The sequence below is a fragment of the Quercus lobata genome, chromosome 1, assembly GCF_001633185.2.
Source record: "Quercus lobata isolate SW786 chromosome 1, ValleyOak3.0 Primary Assembly, whole genome shotgun sequence".
In the NCBI taxonomy this organism is placed as follows: Eukaryota; Viridiplantae; Streptophyta; class Magnoliopsida; order Fagales; family Fagaceae; genus Quercus; species Quercus lobata.
Window position 1 is genome coordinate 11698695 of NC_044904.1, and position 26458 is coordinate 11725152.

Consider the following 26458-nt stretch of genomic DNA (forward strand, 5'->3'; position numbering starts at 1 on the left):
TTCAATTCATTAAATTATCTTTTATGTATTATTTTAAATTATAAAAACTTGAATTTAAACAATTGATTGATAACATGACTGTTGATCTTTGATTATCTAAAAATTTTACAAACATAGAAAATATACAAACATAATATAACCCAAATGGTAAATTTATCAAAAAATCTCTTCCACTTAAAAAATTGAGTGGATTGTTATAACCTACACCAAGTATAAATTGAATTCAACCCATAAAAGAAAAGCAATCGTACAACAATTGATAGCCATGGACCCTGAAGTTTTCAGTTTTCGTGACATATTAATTGCACAATTTGCTGCTTGTTACCATTTGCAAACGAAAATTCCGCTGACAACAGTACGGTGTCCAATCTCTACAGTATTGTTTGCATCCGTTCATAGCTTGCTCCAATAGCCTTGTAGCTTTAATAACTTTACATTTAATACGGTGTACAACTATTAATGATTTTCAATTTATGATAATTACCATTATAGTGATCCATAGTGACCCTTAAATATTAATGGCATCTTCATATGAATGAAGATTGAAGGGCAAATGGACCTTTTAACATCATGAATCTGAAGATATGGAACTTGCACCAAACTGAAACCTGGGTGAATTTTCACAAGTTGAGCATTACCAACAGGAACTTGCATGGTGCCAGCCTAGTTTCCCAGAATCTGCTGTCGTTCAAGCTCAATAGCATGTTCAGTCAAAGGGCTTGCATTGTCATTTGTAGTCTCATTATTGTCTCTACACTGCTGCAATTGTTCTCGGAGACTACGTACAAGTTCATTAAGTCTCTGAATGCTCTTCTCTTGTGATAAAATGATCTGCAGCAAGTTTGACACATCAGAAAGTATCAGAGAGCTTGACACATATATAGATCTATACACTCAAATTAGGCTAGTATAGAATTTTTATATTGCATCCAAAAAAAAAAAAGTATCAAAGAGCTTGATTGATATGGCACAATAGAAATTGACAGGCGAATTCATAAGCTTGCAACTGCTAAATTAGGAGGTAGAAACTTGTTAACTAAGTAACCAAATTCATAAAAGAAATATGCTCAAGAACCAGCAATGTATTGATTGTATAGCATGTGTAGAAAAACATGCATTTCAAAGAATTTCAACTGCCTACCAATAAACTGAAAGCATCTTAAAATTCAAAAGCATTTTGCACAACCACCATCTTCACCCACTAACCAAATTAAAGGGGCACACATGACAATAAATAAGGTTGGCTTTTAAGTTTTAACCTTCTCTTTTACAACTTCTTCCCGCTTTGAAATTTGGTGCTGCTTCTGTGAGATGCTTGGAGTTGAGTCAAGGTCAATCACAAGCTGTTGTTTCCATTCAAACTGAGAAGTGATTATGAGTACAAGCAACAGGAAAACAAGCAACATGGGTCTTGACATCCTTACAAGCAGATCACAAAACCTGTTCAGCATTTAGAAGTACAAGAAATATCATTGTCCACTCTTGCCATTCAATTAAATCTCCCACAACAAAACCCTCATTTTGACACAAAGAAAACCAGGAAAAAAAAATTAAAAAATAGTGTATAAAAAGAGTTATATATGTTACATACTAATGTTTTAATTAGCATATACTGAATGTCTCCTCAATTCAACCTCATAGCCATATGGGGTACCCTTTGGAGTATGTGACTTTCCAACACTGCATCCCCCAAATTTCAAAATTCTAAATTGAATTCAAGTCATTCCTTTCCTTAGCAACCAAATAACATTAACGTTAACAGGAAGTCGTGTTGTTAACACAAGCCCAGCAGGGGGCTGAACTATTGTGTTAGCTGGGCTGGACAATCAATTAAAGGCCCAAGCCCCTAAAACCCACGGCATGTATAGGTGAGAGACTCAGAGCTGGAGTTATAAACCGGGCTAGTTGTTAAACTTGGCAAGATGAGTAAAGAGAAGTTTGGAAGGGTGTGGGCAGTTCAATTAACTGGGGAAAGGAATCTGCATGCGTTATACAAGTTTGGAAAGAATTTGACCAACCGGTTAAGTGTGTTCATAATAGCTTCCGAGGTGACTGGAACACATATACAGTGGGGTCAAGTTGGATCAACAAAAGTTCTTGACTCTCAATTGTGCATTCACACTGACCACATGCCGTAGGCTTCAATAATGATTTCAGCAGCAAGACAAAGCATAATAGTAATTCATATGAAGGACGAGAAGATATAAGTGATGCAATCAGTGGCAGTGATGGGCTCAGTTGGACAAAGTTATTTTGCAAGATGGGAGGTGGTGATGAGAATGGCTTCACAGGTTTGAAAGTGGCACTATATGAAGGTCCCATGGAACTTCAACCATTAGTGACCTACCCACAAAAAGATTTGAGACAGAGGATGACAACCAAGATGTAGATCTCTCTAAATGGGTGATGCTATGATTAAAGAGCTTTAGCAAATTCTTGGGAACATAATTTACAGGATTTTAAGGCAAGATTGTGAGGTTATTCTCTAAAATTGAATAATATAATAAAGCAAGGTTGCTTAACAGAGTCCAAGAAATGTGGCTGAGGAGGTGTGGGAACCGAAAATTATGGTTTGTTCCCTTAATTACAACACAAAGGAGAGTGAAATGGAGCAGTATCAAGAAAGGCAAGAGTCTTTCTATTATGATCATCATGCAACTGAAAATTTTATCCTAGAATGTTTGGGGGTTAAATAATGGAGAGAAAAGAACAAGAATTAACAATCTACTGCAGCAGCACTAGAAAACAGTTGTACCACTTGTATGCTTTCAGGAAACCAAGATGGGGCAAATGATAGAAGTATAGTTAAAAGCATTTGGGGGGATAATTTCATGGATTGGAGTCATTTAGACTCATTATGAGCTTCAAGAAGTATTCTGCCGATGTGAGATAGAAGAGTTGTAGAGAAGCTTGAAGATGCAGTTAGGCTGTTAGGGATTATTCTGTTTCATGTAGATTTCAAAGTGTGGATGATGACTTTAAATGATTTTTTTTTTTTTTTTTTTTTTTTTGGAGTTCACAGTACTATTGCTAATGCAAAAAGATGGCGGCTTTGGACAGAGTTGGCAGGTATCCAGAGTTGATGAAGGGTGCTTTGGCATATAAGGGGGATTTTAACATAATTTGCTTCCCAAGTGAAAGGAGTGGACATTAAGAATAATGACAGGGATTTGGGATTTTTCAGAGTTTATCCACGAACATGGCTTCATAGATTTGGGATTTTTTTTGGTCGATTGGATTTCATTTTAATGTCTTACTAAACTCAAGGAAAGCTATCCTGAAATTTTTTTCTAATAGCTATGGACAGAGATGTCAGTAGCAGATTATGATCTAGAATACATAAATGATCTCTCTTCTTGGAATCCATTACATTCTTGAGAGCTTCATGATTGAGAACTAGAATAGATGAAACAGTTTTTGGATGACCTATATGCTATCAAGATCTGTGGAGAGGAGATAGAAAATTTGGTGATGATCCCTTTGAAAAACTATTGTTTTCAAGCAAAGAGTTCCTACATGGCACTGAGAGAAATAAGGGGAAATTTTCTCCTTAGCAAAGCATGTGGGAAGTTCATGTACCACAGAAGACCTTTTTCTCATGGTGTGTTGCATTGTGGAAATTTTTTTAAACATATAACCTGAGGAAGTGAATGATAAATATTATGGATTGGAGTTATATGTTTAAAAATCATGGAGAGTCAATGGATCATCTCTTTCTCCATTGTGCAGTGGCTTGAGAAATGTGGTCTCTAGTATTTTCTTTGTTTGATGTTTCATGGGTAATGCCTAGTCCCATGATAGACTTATTATCTTGTTGGAAGGACAATTTGGTAAAAGAAAAGAAGCAATGGGGAGACTTTGAAAGTTATTCCATTGTGCTTAATGTGGCATATTTGAAGATAAATCATTGTTTTGAAGGGAACGAGTTACATTCAATGAAGCTGAAGTTTTTTTTTTTTTTTTTTTGGGGAAGACATTATACAAGTGGAATTCGGCATCTGTTGTGTTTTCTAGCTCAAACTTACTAGAGTTCTTGGATAGTTTAGGCTTTTGTTAGTTTCTTTACTGTATCCCCATATACTAAAGTAACTCAAAGTAATTAAACTATCATTCCAGAATCTAAAGTAACTCTCACAATAACTATACCAAAGATTAGCCAAAACATATAAATAAACAAACAAGTAAGAGATTAATACAATCAATAAATAATAAAAGTGAGCAATTAATACTGAAAAGAAAGCAATTCAACCATAGAACAGAACAACAGTTACAAAAATAAAAGGCAGAATTTCTGCTTTATCAATTTGAGTAATGTTAAAATTAGGTTCAGTTCAACTAATTATATACTTAAGCCTTTTCATTTACTTTAAGCAATTAATAAAAATAAAAATAAAAAAACCCATAAAATTAAGGTCCCAAATAAATTAAAAACACTAAATTTAATTTCTTTTCGAGCATGTTTTTCTCAGCTACCAAACAGAAACAAAACTCAGGATCAACAAGCAATACAAAATGGAATACTTAAAAGAAAGAAAAAAACTCACAATTTAATGTCAGCAAGAAAACCCCAAATTCATGATAGAATTCGTATGGACTCCAGCTAGTTCTTTGAACTTCTTTTCTGAGTAGCAGAAACGCTTTGTAACTGCGTTTGCTTGCTTTTTTTTTTGGGGGGGGGGTTTCTTTTTCCACAGTAATTAAATGTTTAGGCTGATTGAGTTAAATAAGAGTTTACAGAGGTAGTAGGTTTTTGTCTTTTTTTTTTTTTTTTTTTTGGGTTGAGTAACAGAGGTACTAGTTTGATGCTCGAAGCTAAGGTTTATCTATCAAGTTTCTGTTTTTAGTATTTTTCGAGTTTGCTTTTTTGAAGGTATTAAGCAAACGGTGACGGTAAGTTACTTATGGCTTATTATATTTGGAAATTTCTTCTAATTCTTTCCTTATTCTTATACATATCTATCCCTAGGTAATGTGTCTTAGACTTGGACACGACTCAAAAGACAGATCCAATTCTCATCAAAAAAAAAAAAGACAGATCCAATTAGTTTTGTATAGTGAAAGACGCCGTTTAAATGATTTTTTTTTTTTTTTTGGAGTTTACGGTACTATTGCTAATGCAAAAAGATGGCGGCTTTGGACAGAGTTGGCAGGTATCCAGAGTTGATGAAGGGTGCTTTGGCGTATAAGGGGGATTTTAACATAATTTGCTTCCCAAGTGAAAGGAGTGGACATTAAGAATAATGACAGGGATTTGGGATTTTTCAGAGTTTATCCACGAACATGGCTTCATAGACTTACCAATGGAGGGAGGTGTTTATTCTTGGTCGAATAACCATGATCCACCCTCAACAACCAGATTAGAAAGGTGTTTGGTCTCACCCAATTGGGTCGAGCATTTTACAACTAGAGTCAGAGGTTACTTCAAAGACCACTATCAGATCATTTTCCTATTTTACTTGATAATAATGGTGTCAAGAGGTGAGAATTATTTTAATTTTCCGAAATTGATGGGGGAGCTATCATAACCAGGGGTCTCCTGGTTATATATTAGCTCATAAAGTCAAATCCTTGAAAGTGATTTGAAATTTTGGAATAAGGATACTCTTGGAGATGTTGCAGTTAGGAAGGAAAACCTTTTAGAGGAAATTAGGAAGCTGCACGGTGTTAAAGATATTATGGCCCAAGAGATCAAACCTAATGTAAGCCCATGTACTTGTAGAGTAAGCAAACTAACCCTAGGGTTAGTCTAGAGATCTCTACTATGTAAACCCTACCTTGAGCCATTGTAATAAACACTTCAATAGCTATCAAAGGTTTTTCGCTATGGGTGTAAGGCCCAACCACATTAAATCCTTGCTTTGCTTCCACTTTTCTCTTTTCTCTCCTGCAATCACTCAACAACTATAACATGGTATCGGAGCTAGGCTGATCCATTCCCTTTGAGTTTCCCAATTTCAAAAAGAAAAAAAAAATCCATAGCCATCACAGAGAGGCTGCAAGGTGGTGCACAACATCACAAATCTGGACAGTGTCGCCACCCACATCCTGCACAAGTAGCAAATATCTCCCAGTTGGTCAAGAACCCAACCAAGTCCTTCAATCTTTTTTTTTTTTTTTTTTTTTTGAAACCCATCTCTTTTCTCTTTGTCATGGCCTTGTCAAAGGGCATTGGTACTTATGAATGCATGCTACAGTCATAAAACACAACAAAATCTCCCATCACCAAACTTGATTCGAGTACCTAAACCCATCCAAGTTTCTGTCAAAACCCAAATGAAGCCCAAGGCCACCATCACCTTGGCTAAAACCCTAGTGTTAGATCCACCATTCATGGTGCCATTAATGCCACAGCAACCTAGCTTATCAAAACCTAGTTGCAAGCTAGTCTTCATTGATGCCAAGCCCAACAAGACATGCTGTGTGGTGCATGATCTCCAACACGTCCACCATGTGTGCTTTGCCTCCGACGACAATGAAACTGATCATCAATCTTGGATCCTCCAAGCATTGACACCACCAAATCTACTTCCAATAAGTCAATAGTCTTTACATACATAACTTGACCATACCTGTACTGGTGCCAGAACCAGGGCCAAAATAGCTGACTCCTGAAAGGCTGCTGCTCATGTGTGTGGTTGTTTCAATGTTTCATTATGGGTTGGATACGAGTAGCCCATTCAGAATTCCATTTCTTCAAGAATTGGTGTACTTTGACATGTCGTCATCAGCACGGAAATATGGGCAGATAGTTCTGCTGCACTGAATACACTCTGAAACATGGGTATAGCATACATTAAGGTACTTCTCAAAGTTTTCTCCCCAATTACCAAAGCAATGTCACCAAATCATAGAAATATTGGAGGCTTACAAATCAAAACAACTGTTTGCTTGACAAATCTTTGAGAAGCTGGGTTGTTATTTTCATGGCCTTCTCCAAGCCCACTTCTTCAACTAAAACAAAGGTGGGTACCTTGTAAATGACAAATGGGCTCCACGTAGCTCCAACAAAACCACAAAAATAAATAAAAGGGATGCCACACATGCATGGCCACATGGCGTTATAGGGTGTTGCCACGTTAGCCCTAGCCATGTTAGTATGCCATGCTCTATCACGTTTTGACACAGGGTCTTGCCACCTCAACCAAACATTAGTGTGTCACATTACCTACCACATCAACATGGGTGCCACATCAATTTCCATGTGAGCGTCTCACTTAGGCTCATGTGCCACATATTTAGCGTCATGCAGGCCCACGAGCCCCCAAAATCATACAGGCCCACGCTCCATCATGAGACCACATGCATCAACATCTCGAATCACCCAACAACTTTAACAGATGGATTGGAGGAAGGAAACTTGATTATTGAAGAGAAACTTATAAGGCGAGACTCTAAAAAGGAGGTTCAAAAGATAATGCTCACAGAGGAGACAAGTTGGAGGTAGAACTTTAAGGGTTCTTTGGCTAAAGGGAGGGGATAAGAAGACTGGGTTATTTAATCATTTGGTTGATTCTCACTGAAGGAATAATTTCATTGGAAGCCTAAAAATTGGTGATGCCACCAATCAAGATGAAATCAGGGAGCATATTGAACAATTTTACAATGATCTTTACCAAGAATAGGAAGCTTGGAGACCTAGAATGGATGGGATGTTGTCGATGCAAGAACAGCAGCCTTTTCCGAGTGACAATGAGAGGAAAAGGTTCTACATGCCTTAAAAAGCATGAGTAGAGACAAAGCACCAAGTCCGGATGGGTTTACCATTACTTTCTTCCAAAACTACTGGAGTGTGGTAATAGAGGACATAATCAGCTTCTTCATTGATTTCCATGACAAAGGAATGGTTGAAAAAAGTCCAAAAGCTTTCTTTGTGGTCTTGATACCAAAAAATGTGGAGGAACTTTAGGCCCATTAGCCTTGTGGGAGTACTTACAAAATTTTGGCCAAAGTACCATCAAATAGATTGAAGGGGGTTTTGTAAGCAATAGTGATGGGGAAGCACAAAGAAAGTTATAATATAGTTTAATCTTATTTTTAATATTGGAAGTCAATTGGATTTTTTTTGGTCGATTGGATTTCATTTTAATGTCTTACTAAACTCAAGGAAAGCTATCCTGAAATTTTTTTCTAATAGCTATGGACAGAGATGTCAGTAGCAGATTATGATCTAGAACACATAAATGATTTCTCTTATTGGAATCCATTACATTCTTGAGAGCTTCATGATTGAGAACTAGAATAGATGAAACAGTTTTTGGATGACCTATATGCTATCAAGATCTGTGGAGAGGAGATAGAAAATTTGGTGATGATCCCTTTGAAAAACTATTGTTTTCAAGCAAAGAGTTCCTACAAGGCACTGAGAGAAATAAGGGGAAATTTTCTCCTTAGCAAAGCATGTGGGAAGTTCATGTACCACAGAAGACCTTTTTCTCATGGTGTGTTGCATTGTGGAAATTTTTTTAAACATATAACCTGAGGAAGTGAATGATAAATATTATGGATTGGAGTTATATGTTTAAAAATCATGGAGAGTCAATGGATCATCTCTTTCTCCATTGTGCAGTGGCTTGAGAAATGTGGTCTCTAGTATTTTCTTTGTTTGATGTTTCATGGGTAATGCCTAGTCCCATGATAGACTTATTATCTTGTTGGAAGGACAATTTGGCAAAAGAAAAGAAGCAATGGGGAGACTTTGAAAGTTATTCCATTGTGCTTAATGTGGCATATTTGAAGATAAATCATTGTTTTGAAGGGAACGAGTTACATTCAATGAAGCTGAAGTTTTTTTTTTTTTTTTGGGAAGACATTATACAAGTGGAATTCGGCATCTGTTGTGTTTTCTAGCTCAAACTTACTAGAGTTCTTGGATAGTTTGGGCTTTTGTTAGTTTCTTTACTGTATCCCCATGTACTAAAGTAACTCAAAGTAATTAAACTATCATTCCAGAATCTAAAGTAACTCTCACAATAACTATACCAAAGATTAGCCAAAACATATAAATAAACAAACAAGTAAGAGATTAATACAAATCAATAAATAATAAAAGTGAGCAATTAATACTGAAAAGAAAGCAATTCAACCATAGAACAGAACAACAGTTACAAAAATAAATGGCAGAATTTCTGCTTTATCAATTTCAGTAATGTTAAAATTAGGTTCAGTTCAACTAATTATATACTTAAGTTTTTTCATTTACTTTAAGCAATTAATAAAAAATTAAAAAAAATAATTAAAAAAAACCATAAAATTAAGGTCCCAAATAAATTAAAAACACTAAATTTAATTTATTTTCGAGCATGTTTTTCTCAGCTACCAAACAGAAAACAAAACTCATGATCAACAAGCAATACAAAATGGAATACTAAAAAGAAAGAAAAAAACTCACAAATCAATGACAGCAAGAAAACCCCAAATTCATGATAGAATTCGTCTGGACTCCAGCTAGTTCTTTGAACTTCTTTTCTGAGTAGTAGAAACGCTTTGTAACTGCGTTTGCTTGCTTTTTTTTGGGGGGGTTTTCTTTTTCCACAGTACTTAAGAAAAAGTCTTTGTGTTTAGGCTGATTGAGTTAAATAAGAGTTTACAGAGGTACTAGTTTGATGCTCGAAGCTAAGGTTTATCTATCAAGTTTCTGTTTTTAGTATTTTTCGAGTTTGCTTTTTTGAAGGTATTAAGCAAACGGTGACGGTAAGTTACCTATGGCTTATTATATTTGGAAATTTCTTCTAATTCTTTCCTTAGTCTTATACATATCTATCCCTAGGTAATGTGTCTTAGACTTGGACACGACTCAAAAGACAGATCCAATTAGTTTTGTATAGTGAAAGACGCCGTTTATAAATTGACAGAAAATGGTTAAGGCGGAGATTCAACTGTATATATTGTTCCCTAACCCAAGAGATTTGCATAAGTTATCATTTAGTTACAACCTTTTTTTTTTGAGAAAACCTCATATTAACTTGATTACTCTGAGCTTATTATCAATTCCTTGAAGAGTCAACACCCTTCTCTTTTTGCCTATGTTTGTTTGATCGAAGAGGCGAAAGACATTGCTGATTTTTTTGCTGTTTGTAGTTTTTTACATACTAAAAGGCAAACTAATTATGTCGCTCGTCATATTGCTAGAAATGTTAGCAATTTTTTGGTGTGAATGAAAAAAATTCTTCCACATCTTAGTGTTGTATTGGTAGCTGATTTTGACTAATTTTATTAATATAAATACCACCTTTTCTTTAAATAAAAAAAAACTTAATTACTAAATAAATAAATTACAATAAAGCTTACAAATAAAAATTATATAGCTTTGGTGTTAGGTAGAATCTAATAAGCATGTGTATCAAAGAGTTAGGTTTTTTTGAATATATATCACTGTCAATTTCTTTAAGATTTTCTCACATCTTCCTCTGTATGTGTTAAAATACTTAATATTCTCAAAAGAGGTTTTTAATGGGTTAATCCTACATCAGAAAATGAGTGTGAGTTAATGAGGTTTAAAATCTGTGCAGTGTATCTAAGAGTTAGACCCTTTTGAATATACACCACTGTCAGTTTCTTTAAGACCTTCCCCCCTCTCTCTGTATGTGTGTATTTTAAAATACTTAGTATTTTCAACAACAAAAAAGTAGAATCTAATAAAATAAAGTACAGGATCATTTCTTAGTATTTTTATTTATTTATAATAATCATCATTTCTTAGACAATCTACTATAATCTAGTACAAAAAGGTTATTAAAAAAAAAAAAAAACAATACATAGATGAAACCTATTATACGTTCCTTAGAGCATCTCCAGCAGAATCTCCAAATTTTTGTACTATTTAGAAAATGAACAATGACTTTTACCTTTTAACTACTCAATTTTTCAAATACACTTCCAACAGATTTTCTATCTCATTTAAATTTTATTTCTTCATTTATTATTTATTCTTTTTTTAACAACTACACATCTTCCAACATTTTTTTATTCAATATCTAATTATTATAATAGGAAAAAAGCATTTGAAGAGTGAACAATAGCTCATCAGACTTGATGGGCTACTGTTCATGAGCCAAAAAAAAAAAATCTAGGAATAGAGAGTTCATTGGAGAGTTTTTTTTTGGGTTTCACTCTCTATTATAGAGAGAATTTTGGGTTTACATAGACCATTGGAGATGCTCTTAGACTAAGTTTAAATGCTATGTTGTGGAATAGAAAGGTGGTAAGATATGTCACAACATGAATACTAACGATGGAGGTTAAGATCAACTGCGACTCATGCCTTGGTCCCAATGTGTGACTTGAAATTGGAAAGATGAAATTCTTTGTACTTTGGATGGAGTTCCATAAGTGACTATGAAGGCAAAGTTGGTGGCTTTTGGCTAAGGTGAGTTGAAGTGACCATGAAGGGAATGTTGGAGGATGGAAGAGGGAGAAAGAAAATGACAGAATGATTGAGCAATAGTAAAAAAAAAAAATATAATAAATAAATAAAAAAATTCAATAGCTGAAGAAGAGAGGATTTGAACCATTAATCTTTTTGTTTTTTGGAAATCCTAGAAGATACCAATTTGAGTTACAAGGTTCTTCGTTAAAAAAAAAAAAAAAAAAAAAAAAAAAAATTGAATATGTAGTGTATTTAAAAGTAGAATGTAGGTTAAAAAAATAGTTTAAAAAAAAAAAAGGTCCGTTAAGTTAAAATTTAACTAAATTTTGTAGCTATGTCAATGCTAAGGCTCTTTACCCTTAGTAAAAACAAAACAAAATCCCTAAGCACTAGCATCAGACAAGCCAATTGGCTGGTCCAATTAACATGCCTAGCTATATCAATAAAATGATCCATATTGGCTTAGCAACACAATAAACAAATCACATTTCAGCTATCATGGTTATCCATCCAAAATTAACTAACAACGTAGTTTAGGCAATCAATTTGGATCATTTAGTGTTTGTTAAACACTGTAAATTTAAGAATTTTTTTTTTTTTTTTTTTTTTTGTGGCATGTAAAAAAAAAAAAGAAGAAGAAGAATCCGTTTAAATAAAAATGACCTATTTTTTACCCGGTCTCAAATAAACCGAAAGCAATCCGATCAAATCCAAACCCGTTTGACTTTGACCCGACCCATTTGACATGAATAATTTTGACGAGTAAGACAAAATTAGATTTTGATTAAAAATACTTGGCAACGCCAATCCGATGCTCTAATCTCAAATCTCCGGTCTTCCCCACGCTGAGCCCCCTCTCTCACTCTCTCTTCTCGCCCTGCCGCCGGCTCTCGCCGATCTGCTTCCGGCAAGTTCTCTGCCGTTTTTGGTCTTCCATCTCTATCTCTCTCTCTCTGTGTGTTAATCTCGTGTTTGTTTTGCTCACTAGCTCTCTTTGTCAGGTTTTTCGGTTCACTCTCAGCTCTCTCTCTCTCTCTCCGGCTAACAAAGGTAAGTTCTTTCTTTGTCAGATTATTATGTATTGGTTTGTTCAGTAAAATTTACTCATTTAGTTTGGGTTTCGATGACTTTGGAGATACATATATTTTAATATCAAGTTCATTGGTTTCATTTTGAATATGAAAAAAGAGCTGAGAACATGTAAATGAGAGAAATTATATGATTATCCAGCTACTTGGTATGATTATTTTGTTTTTTTTTTTGGATATTGCAATTTGGGTCTGTTTGGTTATTGAGAAAATGCTGGATAGGAAAAGATTATATGGGGGTATCTGAATGATAAGATGAGGCAATATAGAAAATGGAGAGTAATTTTCTAGAAAACTCTATCACCGAATCCGAACACGCCACTAGATGTAGTCACGTGGATTATAAAAATGTTTATGCGTTAGGTGCATAGCTGCATTGAATTTAATTGTCGTTGGAAATGATAACATTGTTTGTGTTTTATTGGTCAATGTAAACAGGTGTTTGAATTTAATTACGAACCTAATGTATTGTACATAAATTATTGTACCTAAGTTTTGTATAAGTAATTTCAAATTTTATTTTTTTATAGACAATTCTAATACCAACGTTCTTTTGTTTTACAATGAAAACTAGGATCTTAGGATCTTCTGTCAATCCATTAAGTCCCTCTGCTGATTTTGTGTAGGATCCCAATCATAATAATCTTGCACAAGGCTCTGCTACTAAATAAGTTGGGTCTCTGCTAGGGTTGCACACAGGTTAGAATTGGGCATCTTTGAACTCAGAGGCAAACATTCAGAGATATGGCGAATCAAGGTGCAAAGAAGCGTAGGGAAGAGAATGCTCGACACATGAAGAATCTCCAGCGCCTCATCATTGCCTGCAATGTATGCCTTCTCATGCTATCATTTCCTTATTTACTACTACGATCAATCACTCAGCTAGCATTGTTCCTTGGGATAGTTAATTGGTTAACCTTGAATATTTGCATCATGATGTTTATTTTGCTATCTTAATGCATTACATTGATGGTCTAATTTGTGCTTATCTAGGTTATCTTTTTCTTGGTAAGGATGCTGATCTTCCATTCAACTTTCACCTGGAAGCATTGGATTGGTCTGGTTCTCACATCTGTGGCTTATGCGATTCCCTATCAACAAATTGCCAATATGGCTCAACCTAGTTATGATGATAATGGGGAGCTTCTTGATGGCGGGTTTGATATGAGTACTGGTGGAGTTTGTGGGTGTGTCTTCTTGTGCCCTCCTTTGTGTGTGCGTGCATGCGTGTGTAAAATTCATGCTATGGCTTCATATATTTTTTTATCCAAGAGGAACTTAGTTCTTGTAAACTTGCATGACTGCAATTGGTTCTGCTTGCTAAAATAGGTAATGCAGGGTGTGTACTGGGCCCAGATTTTGAATCTTCAAGAAGTTTGTTCCATAAGATATATATCATGATATTTCAAAATTAAAATTGAGGATCTGATAGTGACATACTCCTCAGACCTTATAATAGAAGGTTGTTTGGTTGCTGAGGCAACTCTATGATGTGGCCCCAAATGACATTCATTTAATGATTAGATGTGTATCCAAAGTTCTGTGCAATGCTGAACTTAGATTTGATGCTAGCTGTTTGCTGACATGGCTTTTGCAAGAGGGTGCACTTAAAGGAGATTGATTTTATTATATAGCCCTCAGTTATATAGCATACCTCTAAGCTGCAGTCTCTATCTAATCAGATATGATCATATGATAGTTTTAAGACACTTTTCAATTCTTAAATGATACATAAGCATCTACACTTTCAAGTTTGAAATTTATAAGGTACTTCTTGGTTACTGATTGACACAATTAGATGCACCTTGAATGTTAGGAGATGATTTTTTAGGTTTAGGATAGGGAGGATACAACTTGACATTCATATAGGATAATGCATATATTTATGAACATATATTCCTGCAATAGCGGATCCTACCTTTGCAAAAAAATTCATGTTGGCTTATCCATATTGTGTAATATTTTTCCCCTAAAACTTATCTAAGCTTCTTTGGTCCTTATGCTCCTTTCTTGTTTTATTCTTAATCTTAGAATTTGGCTTGACAGATATGCTAGCAATTTGATATTAGGGGATTCCTTTTGGAATGAGTTTTAAGGCACTTTTTTTTTTCACAGATTGGGTAGTCAGATGATATTTGAATGTATGGTACTGTAGTTTGTATTTTTGTTCTATCAACATTATAAATTGTAATTATGCCCGGTATGGCCTGCAATGTTTCTTCTTCTTCGTCTACCTTCCCCATCCCTGCTGCCCCTGTTCTAAATTTCAATTAGGAAATAAATATTTGACTCGTATTTGGTAATGTCTTGCAGCTATTTACATGATATAATTTACATTACGAGCTTCGTACAAGTCATGTCCATCATCTCTGCAAAATTTTGGTATATATACTTGGTGGTAAGATCTCTTTACTCATTTTATTTTGGTAAACATGTATTTAGAAAAATTTTCTTCTGGGTGAGTGAACATGAATTCACATACACATGCTTGTGTTATGCTTTCGGAATGGGGAAGGGCCAACCTTACACAAACATTCTTGATTTGACTCAGAAATTTCTGATATAAAAGCTATAAATAAAAAATTTAAAAAAAAAAAATCGATTAAAAAAAAAGGGCAGTTGCTGTTTTGTCTTTATTGACTAGAAAAACAAAATACATTTGTGCAATTGGTCTATCTCTCCATTTGACATGATCTGTGTGTCCTTGAGGTAAAACTTAATATAAACATGTCTGAGCAGATGTTGATGATTGGGTATATGTCATATACCAGCAACTGTTTTGTGAGGTTACTGTCTTACTGAGGCTCACTAAATGTTGCTGTTGTTTGATGTTGAAATAACCTCAATTTACAGAGCCAGAGTACGGCGGTATATCATTAGCATATTCACTACTACCTTATGCTGGACCACTTGATATTCATTTGTATGTACATCTCTGATAATAATCTGTGTTCATGCTGTTTATAGAAGATACAAGCTCAATCATCTCTGATCGACTTATTTTTGATTAAGTCAATGTAGTGTTTGCTCAGAGACAAACTGGCTTGGGAGTTTGTTTGTCCCCATTTATTGATCATTTCAGGCCTGTCTACTTTATGTGATCATATATACAGCACAAACCTCTTGGTGGAGGCTTTCATTATGAATTGTTCAACTTGCTTTTTATGTTTGATATGATATTTTGATCAAATATACAGAACTAACTGCATTGAGGATCTTCCAACCAAAAGGACAGAACTGTATTTATGATGTTCAGAAGAATTGAAATACATATATAAGCATTTATAGATTGAAGTTAAGCTAATATTTACTTTTATAGAGGGAGAAAATTATTTAGTGGTATACTGGAATACTTTTTGAATATCTTGATAGTTAAACAAGGTAGGTTTTGCAAGAACACAGTTAATTTTTCTTGTTGTTTTCCAGATACCAGTATTTGGAGGATATAAATCTTTTGGTTTCATTAGAGGATTCTTGTCCCAAGGTTCAGAGGTACCATTTCTTCCCTAGATTTTGTTTTATATTTGAAAAGCAGCAGATAACATGTACTCGGTATGATTTAATCTATCCTTGTGTCTGAAATAGGGAGACACGGAGGATGAAAAGACCCGCAAGAAGAGGGAAAAGATGGAGAAAAGGGCATCTAGGGCCAAGTTTGTCAAGACCAGAACTAGGTAGTCTACTTTTGACAAATATAAATTAGTTACGGGGTAGCCAATGAACTTTAACTTAATTGGCACCTCCTCCCCTTGCAAATTCTAGAGGTGCAGTACGAGATCATGGGTTCAAAATCCACTGGTGTGTGTAACTTACCAATCAAAAGAACCTATGAATTCTGTCTTCTCTTCCTAGCAATGAGCAAGACATGGCTACACTTAAAAATTTTATAATACTGGGTAGAAATTGGACTTTCTGGTCCCAATTTGAATTATATCACTGTTTTTTCTTTTTCTTGTACTATATAACTGCTTTGTGATCTTTTCGCATGAAGTAATCTTTTTTAATTAATATTTTTCTTACCCTTATATATATATATATATAAATTTTTTTTTTCTTTTCACGGACACTTAAAACACAATTCGTCTATTTTTGAGTTTTGAGTTAAGTGTTTCAATGACACTCTTGTAAATAGAGGAGATATGCAACCAAATATGAAACCAAACAAGTTAAAAGAGTGAGTGAAAAAATAGAGTTAGAGAAATGAGTTATGAGAATTGAGTTTGAGTTATGATATTTGAGTTATAGGAATTGAGTTATGGGTGATGCTCAAATCAAGAAGGCCAAATTTTTAAGTCTTGGAACTATAAAGTGAGTTAGTTGATCGTTACTTGTACTGTTGTACATGAGAATGAGACAGGGAGGTATTCACACTTCAGTTAGAAAAGCTGACAGAAAATAAACTCAAAGCGCGAATAATGTTGAAGTCATATCAGCAAATTTCCACTCCCAAATCCTTTGGAAAGGCGTTGTTCCCATAGTACAAGAAAGCTTAGTTAGAGCATTCACATCAGCTCTTGTATAAATGTGTAAAATACATATTTTGGTCACTTTTACACATTTTGAACCAAAAAACACACTACATCAGTCCATTTAAAATCGTGTATAATCATCTAAAATTTTCAACGAGCTACAGTACCTATGTAAATTTACACGGGCACTGTAACATGTGTATTTAGTTTTTTATTAATTTCCGTTCGCACTAATTTTTCTCTCTCTTCTCCGTGCACAACGACCTCAACTCCTCATCTTCTTTTCCTCAGATGCACACAAACACATCCACACAGAAAAATCAACACAGAGATACACTTGCTAAAAAAAAAAAGAGATTCACAAACATACCCACACACAAACAAACCCAAACGGAAAAACAAAAAAGAGACAGATTGGTGTTTATCGGAACGATCAGAGCTCGTGGGTCTCGCTTGATCGGAGCTCGTGGGTATGGGTCTTGCCTGATCGGAGCTAGGGAGATTAGTGCTTATGGATCGGAGCTAGGGAGATTAGTGCTTATGGATCGGAGCTAGGGAGAACTGAGCTGTGGATCGGTGCTTGTGATCGGAGCTATGGATCGGTGCAGCTGTGGATCGATGCTTGTGATCGGAGTTGTGATCGGAGCTGTGGATCGGTGCTTCTGTGGATCGATGCTTGTGATCGGAGCTGTGGATCGGTGCTTATGATTGAGATGATGTGAATTCGTTTGTGACCGAGAGGGAGAGAGATGAGTATAGAGAGATAAACCGAGAGGGAGAGAGTGGGTATGGAGAGATAGAAGAGAGAGAGCAAGAAATCAGAAAATATGGTAGAGAGAGAGCGCGTATAAAAACGGGTAAAATGGGTTGGTTGAGAGGAAATAATAAAATAATTGAAAAAATTGATTGTTTAAATAAGAGAGGTTATAAAATAGATAAACTGATGTGGGTGTTTTGTAAAAGTGATGGTGTAAAATAGAAAAAGTATGTTTTTGGTGTAAAATAGACGGAATCTTTTAAATGAGCTGATGTGAATGCTCTTACATTTCTCACCCTTATTGTGCATTGATTTATGAGTGCAAATCATTGATCCAATCCTTAGGAGGCTCATCTTCACAATTTGCACCACGAATGAAACTTTTGTGTAGATCTTTTGGCAAAAAATGGAAATAGTTCTATGGAACCTTTTGTATTGTATTTTAAACCCCCTTGTATTGCAAGTAAGCTAATTACTAGCAGACATTTGGGGTGTTGTGTACCCTAAACTTTGTACCACTTTAGTTTTCTTAGTTGAATTTCCATTTTCCACCGAGGAAAAGAAAAAAGTGAGATGATACGTGCATATATGGTGGTCATAAGAGGATTGTAATTGTAAGAAGAAAAAGAAAAATGTATTCTTAAGGTGGTTCAAGTTCAACCTTAAATTGCAACTTAAGTTCAGGGGCCACATCACCAGAAAATCACATAAGAAATCATTATGCCCAACCACAACTCTCTCTCAACAAGTGGCGTCAATACAAAAAGATTGGCAAAACCACTAGGCAAAGACCAAAATTTTAAAACACCATGCTCTTTTGAGTTTTGACTATTTAAACCTTCATTTATAATCAACATTAGTTATGAAAAAGACCCAGTCTGAATTTTACATCCGCTGCCAAAAGTGCTCATATAAAGCGGTATATGTTATCCTTTTGACTTGCTTGGATCCTCCCCACAAAGACACAAACAAAGCTAGCAAAGCCAAAATAACAAAAACTATCAATACTCGCCAATGATTGGTTGTTTTAGGAGAAAGCATATCTAACAGACATTCTGGTTGCTTGTCTTGGTTTGGACAATTATCTCTCACTACGACGTAGTTGTCATTGCCAGTTTCCAATGGACAATTATCTTTCACTACGACGTAGTTGTCATTGCCAGTTTCCAATGATTCCGATACCTCTGCAGCAGAGGTCATTGTTTCTCGTAATCTTAATTGGATTCTCCGATTTGCTGTGCCTTGTAAAGGAATCACCCGGGAAAAAGTTGCTTGCACTGGTTCTTGATCTTTTCTCTCAGCCTCAAACTTACCAGTAACCAGTGACAGGGAAGATTCATCAAGCTTAATAATGTCATCATTCAGTATATCAGCAAACCAGTCTTCTTCAAAGTCAGTTTCCTACAATGTAACAATAAGACACAGCAGCGTTTTATAGTTAGACAAGTTGTTGGCTACCATGAGGAGTTCAAAAATGCAATTAACCAACAATGCGACCTACCTTCTGCTGGCTAGAAGTTTCTGTCAGAGTAACCTCAGTTGACAGTCTCGGTTCAGACTCAGATGTTGAATCAATTTGGTCAATGGAATAAGAATCAGAAAAACTACCAGCTGCCCTGTCCCCCTCTGACAATCCAGTCTGGTCAATACCAACTTCAGAGACTGCACCATTACCAGTAGGAATAGTTATCCTTTGACTTGGAGAAGCTCGGTTTGAAGAATCATTTAGACGGAACTCACTGTTCTTCCGGAGGCGACAAATAACCAAAGAATCCTGCACAAACAGAAGGGAAGAATCCAGCTAATGAACTTTCTCCAGGATGAATACAACAAAGTTAAACAAGATCAAACATCTTACAATTAATAAATGCTAGTACACTGAAAATGCACATTTCAATAAAACCATTTCCCATCAAAATCACATCAGCAGCAAGGAAAATAATCCCTAAACTTTTTTCAGAAAGAATAAGAATAAGAAATAGATATGCAAAAGAACATTCTCAATCCCAATGTTCACAAAATAAATTAGGACATATTATGATATAAGCCCTTTCTCAACAAGGGTAAATAGAAAAGACGTGCAACAGGAAGGGAAAGACATATAATGTAAGGGGGAACTATTTCTTTTTGGTGTTTGATTGTTAAGAAATGAAGGAACGAAAGATAGTGGATTTTGGGGTGTCAAACAAGAGACATGGTAAATCACTGTCCTTACTTCACACGCACTCCATCTTATATAATATTTTATTTTTTATTAATTTATTTTTATATTGAACAATATAAATACATAAAATTAGTAAAAAATGTACATACATGGAAGAGAAATTAAAAGAAATTCATAAAATTATTTATATAAAAGTTCCCCCCCCCCCCCCCCCCCCAAAAAAAAATTATGAAAACACATTTAGTATAGACATAAAGGATACATGGGGTGGGGCAAGGAAGGGAAAGACTAATCCCCTCTCCGCCTCAACCCCACTTTGAGTAACATGAACATCCATATCCGTCCTCATTTTATGCAGGAAATCGCTCACTCTCTATTGGGCAGGGCAGGATAGGGCAGGGAGGTACTGGACGTCCCTGTTAAATGGGCCTAAGTTGCTAACCCAAGGGTAAGGTTGCAGGTGCATAAATTGTATATACCTAGCAAACAAAGATTTTTTTTTCCCTATATAATTCAAATACTTAGCAGAAGAATTACATTCTCAATGATAACAAGTCACCTGAGAAATCCCGGTCATGCAATATTCATGCATAATCCATTCCGTCCTTTCCCCTTTTGGAGCACGACCTATGTGGAACACTAGAGTCCTCTTCGTACCTATCACGTTGGTACCTGATTTTACATTTCGTTCTTTTCCAGTAGCTTTCCAGTAACCCATTTCAGTTGCCCTCTTACTTTGTGAGCCATTTGGATACTTTCTTCCACGAGGAGAAAAGAAGAACCACTCATTATCTGATTGAATGATTGATTTGGCTGGTTACAAATACACCAGCAATAATTAGTAACCAATCCCAAGTAAAAACAACTTTCTCAAGAGAATTGCACCACCGTGCATGCATGAATTTGTAACATGTTTCAGCACTGCATATATAAAAACCTAAAAGTATTTATACATGTTTCAGCACTCCAGACTTTAATGAACAATTTTTTCTTTGAAGTTTTGTAGCTTCTAGATTCTATCAAGATTCAAAAGTTCCACAGTATCAAGCAAACTCGAAACAAGAGGGTAAAACCTCTGGTAATAGTTCAACCCAGAAAAGTATTAAATATCAGAAGAGAACATCAACAAATATTTCAGTTTCTAAAAGTATGCTGGACTAATTGCCAGTATGAAACCCCATGACCCCATGTGCAAATAAAGGTTTAAATCTTTGTAGTACAAGGGAAATTTTTGAGCTCTAAATATATTCTAGCAAAGACAGAAGGGACAACAAAAGCTCCAGTTTTATAAATGATTGAAAATATTTTACTTATACTAACTATGAACAATTATAAAGTCAAAATAATGAAATGAAATCATATTTTTTTTAAATATATCAAAATCAATTTATTAAAAGAAACTTCTAAAATTCATTAACTTAAAACAACATATCACTCACTAGGGATCTGAAACAAAATTGAATGAACAGAAATAAAATCTGCAGAACATTCATAAGCTGGCAATAAAAACCAGATGATGGTAGTGATCCCATTGGATAGCTCATGCCAAAAAAAGTGCAGTGATATAACCTCGCCACTCTGTGCTATAAACTTCAAAAAGTTTAGAATCATTCAAATTTAAATGATCTTGGTACTATTTTAGCTCAACATACCACATTAAGCACTCATGTCACTACATTCCACACCAGCTAGAGTAATGACTGCCTTAAAGATTTTTAATTTCCCATCCTCTTCAGGTCAAAGTCTTTCAGTGCCTATCCCATATCAAATGACTCCTTAAACTCTCAAAATATAGAAAAAATGCAAAATTTGCGATATTTTTATCTAAATCAACCTAACCTTACAAAAATTCAAATAAGATATCTATTGTTTTCTGAAAAATTATATCTTGGCAAATGAATTTTAGTCATATCACATCTGACAAATTTTGAGCCTTACTAACCATACAATTGTGGTCAAATGAGACCAACAAATAACTCCCTGCTCAAACAGGACTTGTTCGATAACTGTGTAACAAAAAAAATGGCAACACCATAGTGTAGAACAAAGTAGAGATCCAATTTCAACTAAACCAAACATTTAAAGACGCTCTACCGGACATGTAGTCAGAAGCTGTTTTAAAAGAAAAGTTCTTGAAAACATGTTTTCAGAATAAAACAAATTGTGTGTTCTGAAACTCTTTTTTATTTTTTTATTTTTAAGGAAAAACCATTGAAACAAGGATCAAGAAAGTCTTCATTTGCCTCAAATGGAGATGGTTCATTTCATGGTTCAGATTTAGTTTTCATGAATCTAAGGGTAAACATGGTAACATGTTATTTAAAATTTCATTTCACCATATAAATGAATGATAACAACCCTGATTGGTGTCACCTATAAGATAATAAATGAGCGTTTGAATTACATTTTTCCCAAAAAAAAAAAAAAAAAAACCCTTTTGTGATTGTTGGTAAGACTTTGAGCATTTGAATTATTCAATGCAAAATAGAAAAATGGTTCTATTTTACACCTTTCAGCTCCAAAATCAGTCAAGTTAAAAATGTGTAAAATAGATAATATGATGTGTTTTACCCCCAAAAAAAAAAAATATATATATATATATATATATATATGACATGAGGTGTTACCTAAAATAAAATAAAAATTAGGTTCTTATACTAGATAGAAATTTTTGCACGAGATACGGTAAATTTTGCAATATCCTAGCACTACTCTCCACGAAAATAGGACTATTTGATTTTTTTTTTTTTTTTTTGTTAAATTCAACAAACACAAAACGTGGTTGTACATGTGTAACAAGAACACAAAATCTAAATTAGCAAAAAGAAGACACTGAGACAGAGACAGAGTAATATGAAATATATTGGTTTCACGGTTTGTAAGAACAGAACAACTAACCTGGTAAGTCCCAAGGCTCGTGTCTACACATCTCAACCTCTGAAATCACTTCCACGCTCTGCTCATAACCCTCCAACTTCCTCTTCAGGTAATACGAAATCAATTCCTCGTCCGTCGGAGCAAACCTGAACCCAGGAAACATCGTCGTCGCAGCTATCGAGACCTGTACTCCCCTCGATACCCCACCAATCATCTGTGCCTCTCGAGAACTCGAAGTTCCTTCCATATCGATCTCTGTTATCTTTATCTTTCTCTACGTCTATGTATCTTTGTGTGTGTGTTTGGCAAATCGGGATTATGAAATGAGAGGGAAATGGAATTTAATGGAATCAGCGGAAACTGAAAAGAATGGGAAATTCGAAACCCCACTTCGTGTATCCTTCTTGGCTTTTTATTCGTTTCTCTTTCTTTCTTTCTTTCTTTATTTCTTTTGGTTGCTTTGCTTCTTCCAGTTCTCGATCTCTCGAATTGTGTCGAGTGGACATGTTGTGTTGTCGATGTTTGTCTGGGCGCGTGTAAGCCTGCGCGCGTGGATTATAGCTACTTTGCAGAAGGATAGGCACGTTGGATACTTGGTACATATCATGATTGTCACATGGTCGGTCCACGTGGCTGTCATATGGCTAGTCCACGTGATCTTGTTTTTTGACTAGATGAAACGTAGGATTTACTACTTTTTAACGTTGTCAGTTTATTTTTATTTTTATTTTTTTTAAAGAGGTCTAAGATAAGGGAAATTTATTGAAAAATAAAGTTTATTTCTAAATTGGTTTAGAGGAAAAATTTCTAATACCCTTGGAGTTTATAAAATTATTTTTGTGTACTTTTATAAACCTTGCAACTTAGATGGATTGTTTTTCTTCCGGTGTTTTTTTTTTTTTAAATCTTTTTTTATATTTTTATTTGGTTGACCATGTGGTTATAACCGTGCAAGTGTGCAACCCATATCACAAAGTAATTGGTTGAGCCAATAACTTTAAACTTTTTTCATATTTAATGAATCAAATTTGCCAAATGTGGCTTATTTAAATAATACATGATGATAATTTTATAAATCATAATGTAATAGATTGGAGGAGATTCTCCAAATCGATTTAGAAGAAAAGTTTTAAAAATAAATATAAAGTAGAAATAGGCCCGTGCGTTACACACTTTTTCAAAAAAAGATTTTTGCAAATTAGTATTTTTATTATTGTGATGTATGAAAACTCATAAGTATTGCTATTTAAAATATTAGGTAAAAGTAACAATTTAACAAAAACAAAATCATAATCCTGGAAAAAAAAATTTTTTGCTTCCAATCATTGCTAATCAATAGACATTATTAGTGGAACAACAAATAAAATTTTATTTCTATTATTTGAGTTAATAATATTACATTAAAAGTACGCTAAAAATCTCTTAATATATTAACATTTTTTATATAACACTTAGAAAGATTATTATATAAAATTTGAGACTATACTATGATATATAATATATTTATATTATTCTTAATGTAAAGGAAAAAAAAAAGATAATAAAATTTATTTGATAATGAGATGCAAATTAGGGGAAAGTAAAACATCTAAAAAAATGTTTTCCTTTAAATGTAGAGTGTCAATTTTTATCATGTATGTTAGTAGTGAGTTTTAATAAGAATATATAAAACAATATGTAACCATCTTTTAGCAGGTTGCAATTGCATAAAAATGGAGTTAAAACTTCTGATTTGAAACATGAAAACGAAGTTAAAACTTCTTTTTTGAAACATGAAAGGAAAACGTTGTATAATTTATGGATGAATATAAACAATTCTAACCTAAATACTGGATACAAAAATGTGACTATTAGAAACTTTCATATACTCAATAAATTCCATAATCATGAAAATACTGATAAACATTTGGATCACAATTGGACAAAAGTTATACAAAATAACAAAATTGAACATCACCTACTAATTGATTCTCCCAAAAAAAAAAAAATCACCCACCAATCAAAAAACCAATATATATATATATATATATATATTATAAGGACACGATTTGTAGCGACCCAAAATGATACTGGGTTCGCACATAAATAGGCCCAAACAATATAATTTGTAGAGCGTGGGTGTTAAGAACTAGATTAACTTTTGTGGAATGAAAAGATTCACCCTCACGTATAATGAAGGCTCAGAGCTGGCACAACGATCGTTTTGTTTTGGTAATCGATACAGTTCTTTTTCTTTTTACGTTCTTCTTTCTCAGTCTATGTTTTCTTTCTTTCTCTTATGTTCCGATCTCCCCTTTTGCATGTTTCTTCTTTTAGTTTATATACCACCCTCTGTGTTCCATTCTCACCACACATGTGTAGGTTGGGTTCGGGGGATTTCTTTCTGTTCCATCTAGCACCTCCTGGAACTTCCTATGGGCAGCTGTAAGGCTGCCTCCATACTGTTCAGGTATCACCTCCACATTAATGCGGTCAGAGAGTTAGTTGAGAAGTAATTAATGCGGAGGCAGCTGCAGTTATAGATATTTGTTTGCCTTTTATTTCTTACCCTTGGTCTATTATCCCATCTTCAGTGGTGACATAATTCCGAGGTTCGGTTGTAACAAGATCGCGTCCTGATCATCCTCGGACGCATACTGTTGAGGAGTATGGCGTCCTTGGACGAATACGGAACTCTACTTTCGTGATATTGACTACCATCCCCCCTCGGTAATCGCCCTTATGACCTGACTTGGCCTCCTCGGACAAATATGCATCCTCAGATGGGCCACAGGCCCAATGATCCTGACCTTAATGGGCCTGTTGATTGACTGGCCTCAACATATATATATATATATATATATATATATGCATATATATATTCGCATTAACATCAAAATAATAATGACAATTTCTAAACAATAAAAATACACAAATCAATCTTTTGTCTTAAATATTGTTCAATCTTTAATTCCATATACAAAAAGCAATATGTAAAATGCAAAGTATTAAAGCAAATCAGAGAATAAAGTTAGAGATTAATATATTATAGACGTGGGTTAACATGTGTGTGTGTGTGTGAGAGAGAGAGAGAGAGAGAGGTACCTCTAATAGTGGAGAACAAAAATTAAAATGCAACTGTGAAACAAAATTTTCATCAAAATTTCTAAGTTTGTTGGTCATAAGAGGGATAGAGAGAGAACACACACACACACATATATAAGGGATGAGGAAGATGAAAGGTTGGGGAAGAGGATGAAATACATGTAGATAAATGAAAAAAGGGTGAAAATATAAAAAGACTTCCAGGCTTCTTTTCTAATTGTGATGTCTTTAATTATGGTTCAAAAATAATTTTTTTTTTTTAAATATCAATATCTAATGTATCTAATTTGATTACACATATACTTCAATAGTCTTTGGAATGGGAATCGTTAGGAAAATAAATTGACAAATAACAAATTAAGAATTAGTGGTCATAAAGAAGAATAAAAATGTGAACTTAATTACCATACTAAAGAAATGTATTTATTTCATTCCAAATTTTAATTATATGCCACGTGTCTAATATTATGGCAAATACATAGACATATACAAATAATATTTGAACACGTGGCATTGTTTGTCCAATCATACCAATTAAATATAAGAAGTTACCACGTGTTATTATAGAATACTTTGAAAATAAATAAGTGTTATCGTAGTATGTATCTACTAGTTCTGGAATCCAACTTTTATAATATATTATAGATAGAAAAC

General features: G+C 34.4%; 3 protein-coding genes across 5 annotated transcripts; 1 reads left to right on the top strand and 2 right to left on the bottom strand.

The window, feature by feature from the left end:
- Positions 1–136: 136 nt before the first annotated feature.
- LOC115978874 lies at positions 137–9599 on the bottom strand. Of its 2 annotated transcripts, none has more exons than XM_031100758.1 (3): positions 9389–9599; positions 1260–1440; positions 137–831 (listed from the first exon to the last, which is right to left on the bottom strand). In XM_031100758.1, the coding sequence occupies exons 2-3, from the start codon at positions 1416–1418 to the stop codon at positions 664–666; spliced, it is 327 nt and encodes a 108-aa protein (XP_030956618.1). In that variant the 5' UTR covers positions 1419–1440; positions 9389–9599; the 3' UTR covers positions 137–663. The 2 variants fall into 2 exon arrangements, with proteins under 2 accessions (XP_030956618.1, XP_030956627.1); XM_031100767.1 differs by lacking the exon at positions 9389–9599 and adding an exon at positions 4545–4632.
- A 2543-nt stretch (positions 9600–12142) lies between these two features.
- Positions 12143–16401, top strand: LOC115978859 (transmembrane protein 208 homolog). 2 transcript variants are annotated; one of them, XM_031100740.1, is made up of 7 exons: positions 12143–12272; positions 12367–12415; positions 13080–13281; positions 13447–13640; positions 14767–14851; positions 15880–15945; positions 16039–16400. In XM_031100740.1, exons 3-7 carry the CDS (start codon positions 13198–13200, stop codon positions 16129–16131), a joined length of 522 nt encoding a protein of 173 aa, XP_030956600.1. In that variant the 5' UTR covers positions 12143–12272; positions 12367–12415; positions 13080–13197; the 3' UTR covers positions 16132–16400. The 2 variants fall into 2 exon arrangements, with proteins under 2 accessions (XP_030956600.1, XP_030956607.1); XM_031100747.1 differs by lacking the exons at positions 12143–12272; positions 12367–12415 and having other exon boundaries at positions 13192–13281; positions 13467–13640; positions 16039–16401.
- Positions 16402–18476: 2075 nt separating this feature from the next.
- Positions 18477–23229, bottom strand: LOC115978849 (NAC domain-containing protein 60-like). The gene is made up of 4 exons (XM_031100729.1): positions 22742–23229; positions 20403–20656; positions 19181–19453; positions 18477–19080 (listed from the first exon to the last, which is right to left on the bottom strand). The coding sequence occupies exons 1-4, from the start codon at positions 22965–22967 to the stop codon at positions 18565–18567; spliced, it is 1269 nt and encodes a 422-aa protein (XP_030956589.1). The 5' UTR covers positions 22968–23229; the 3' UTR covers positions 18477–18564.
- Positions 23230–26458: the final 3229 nt, after the last annotated feature.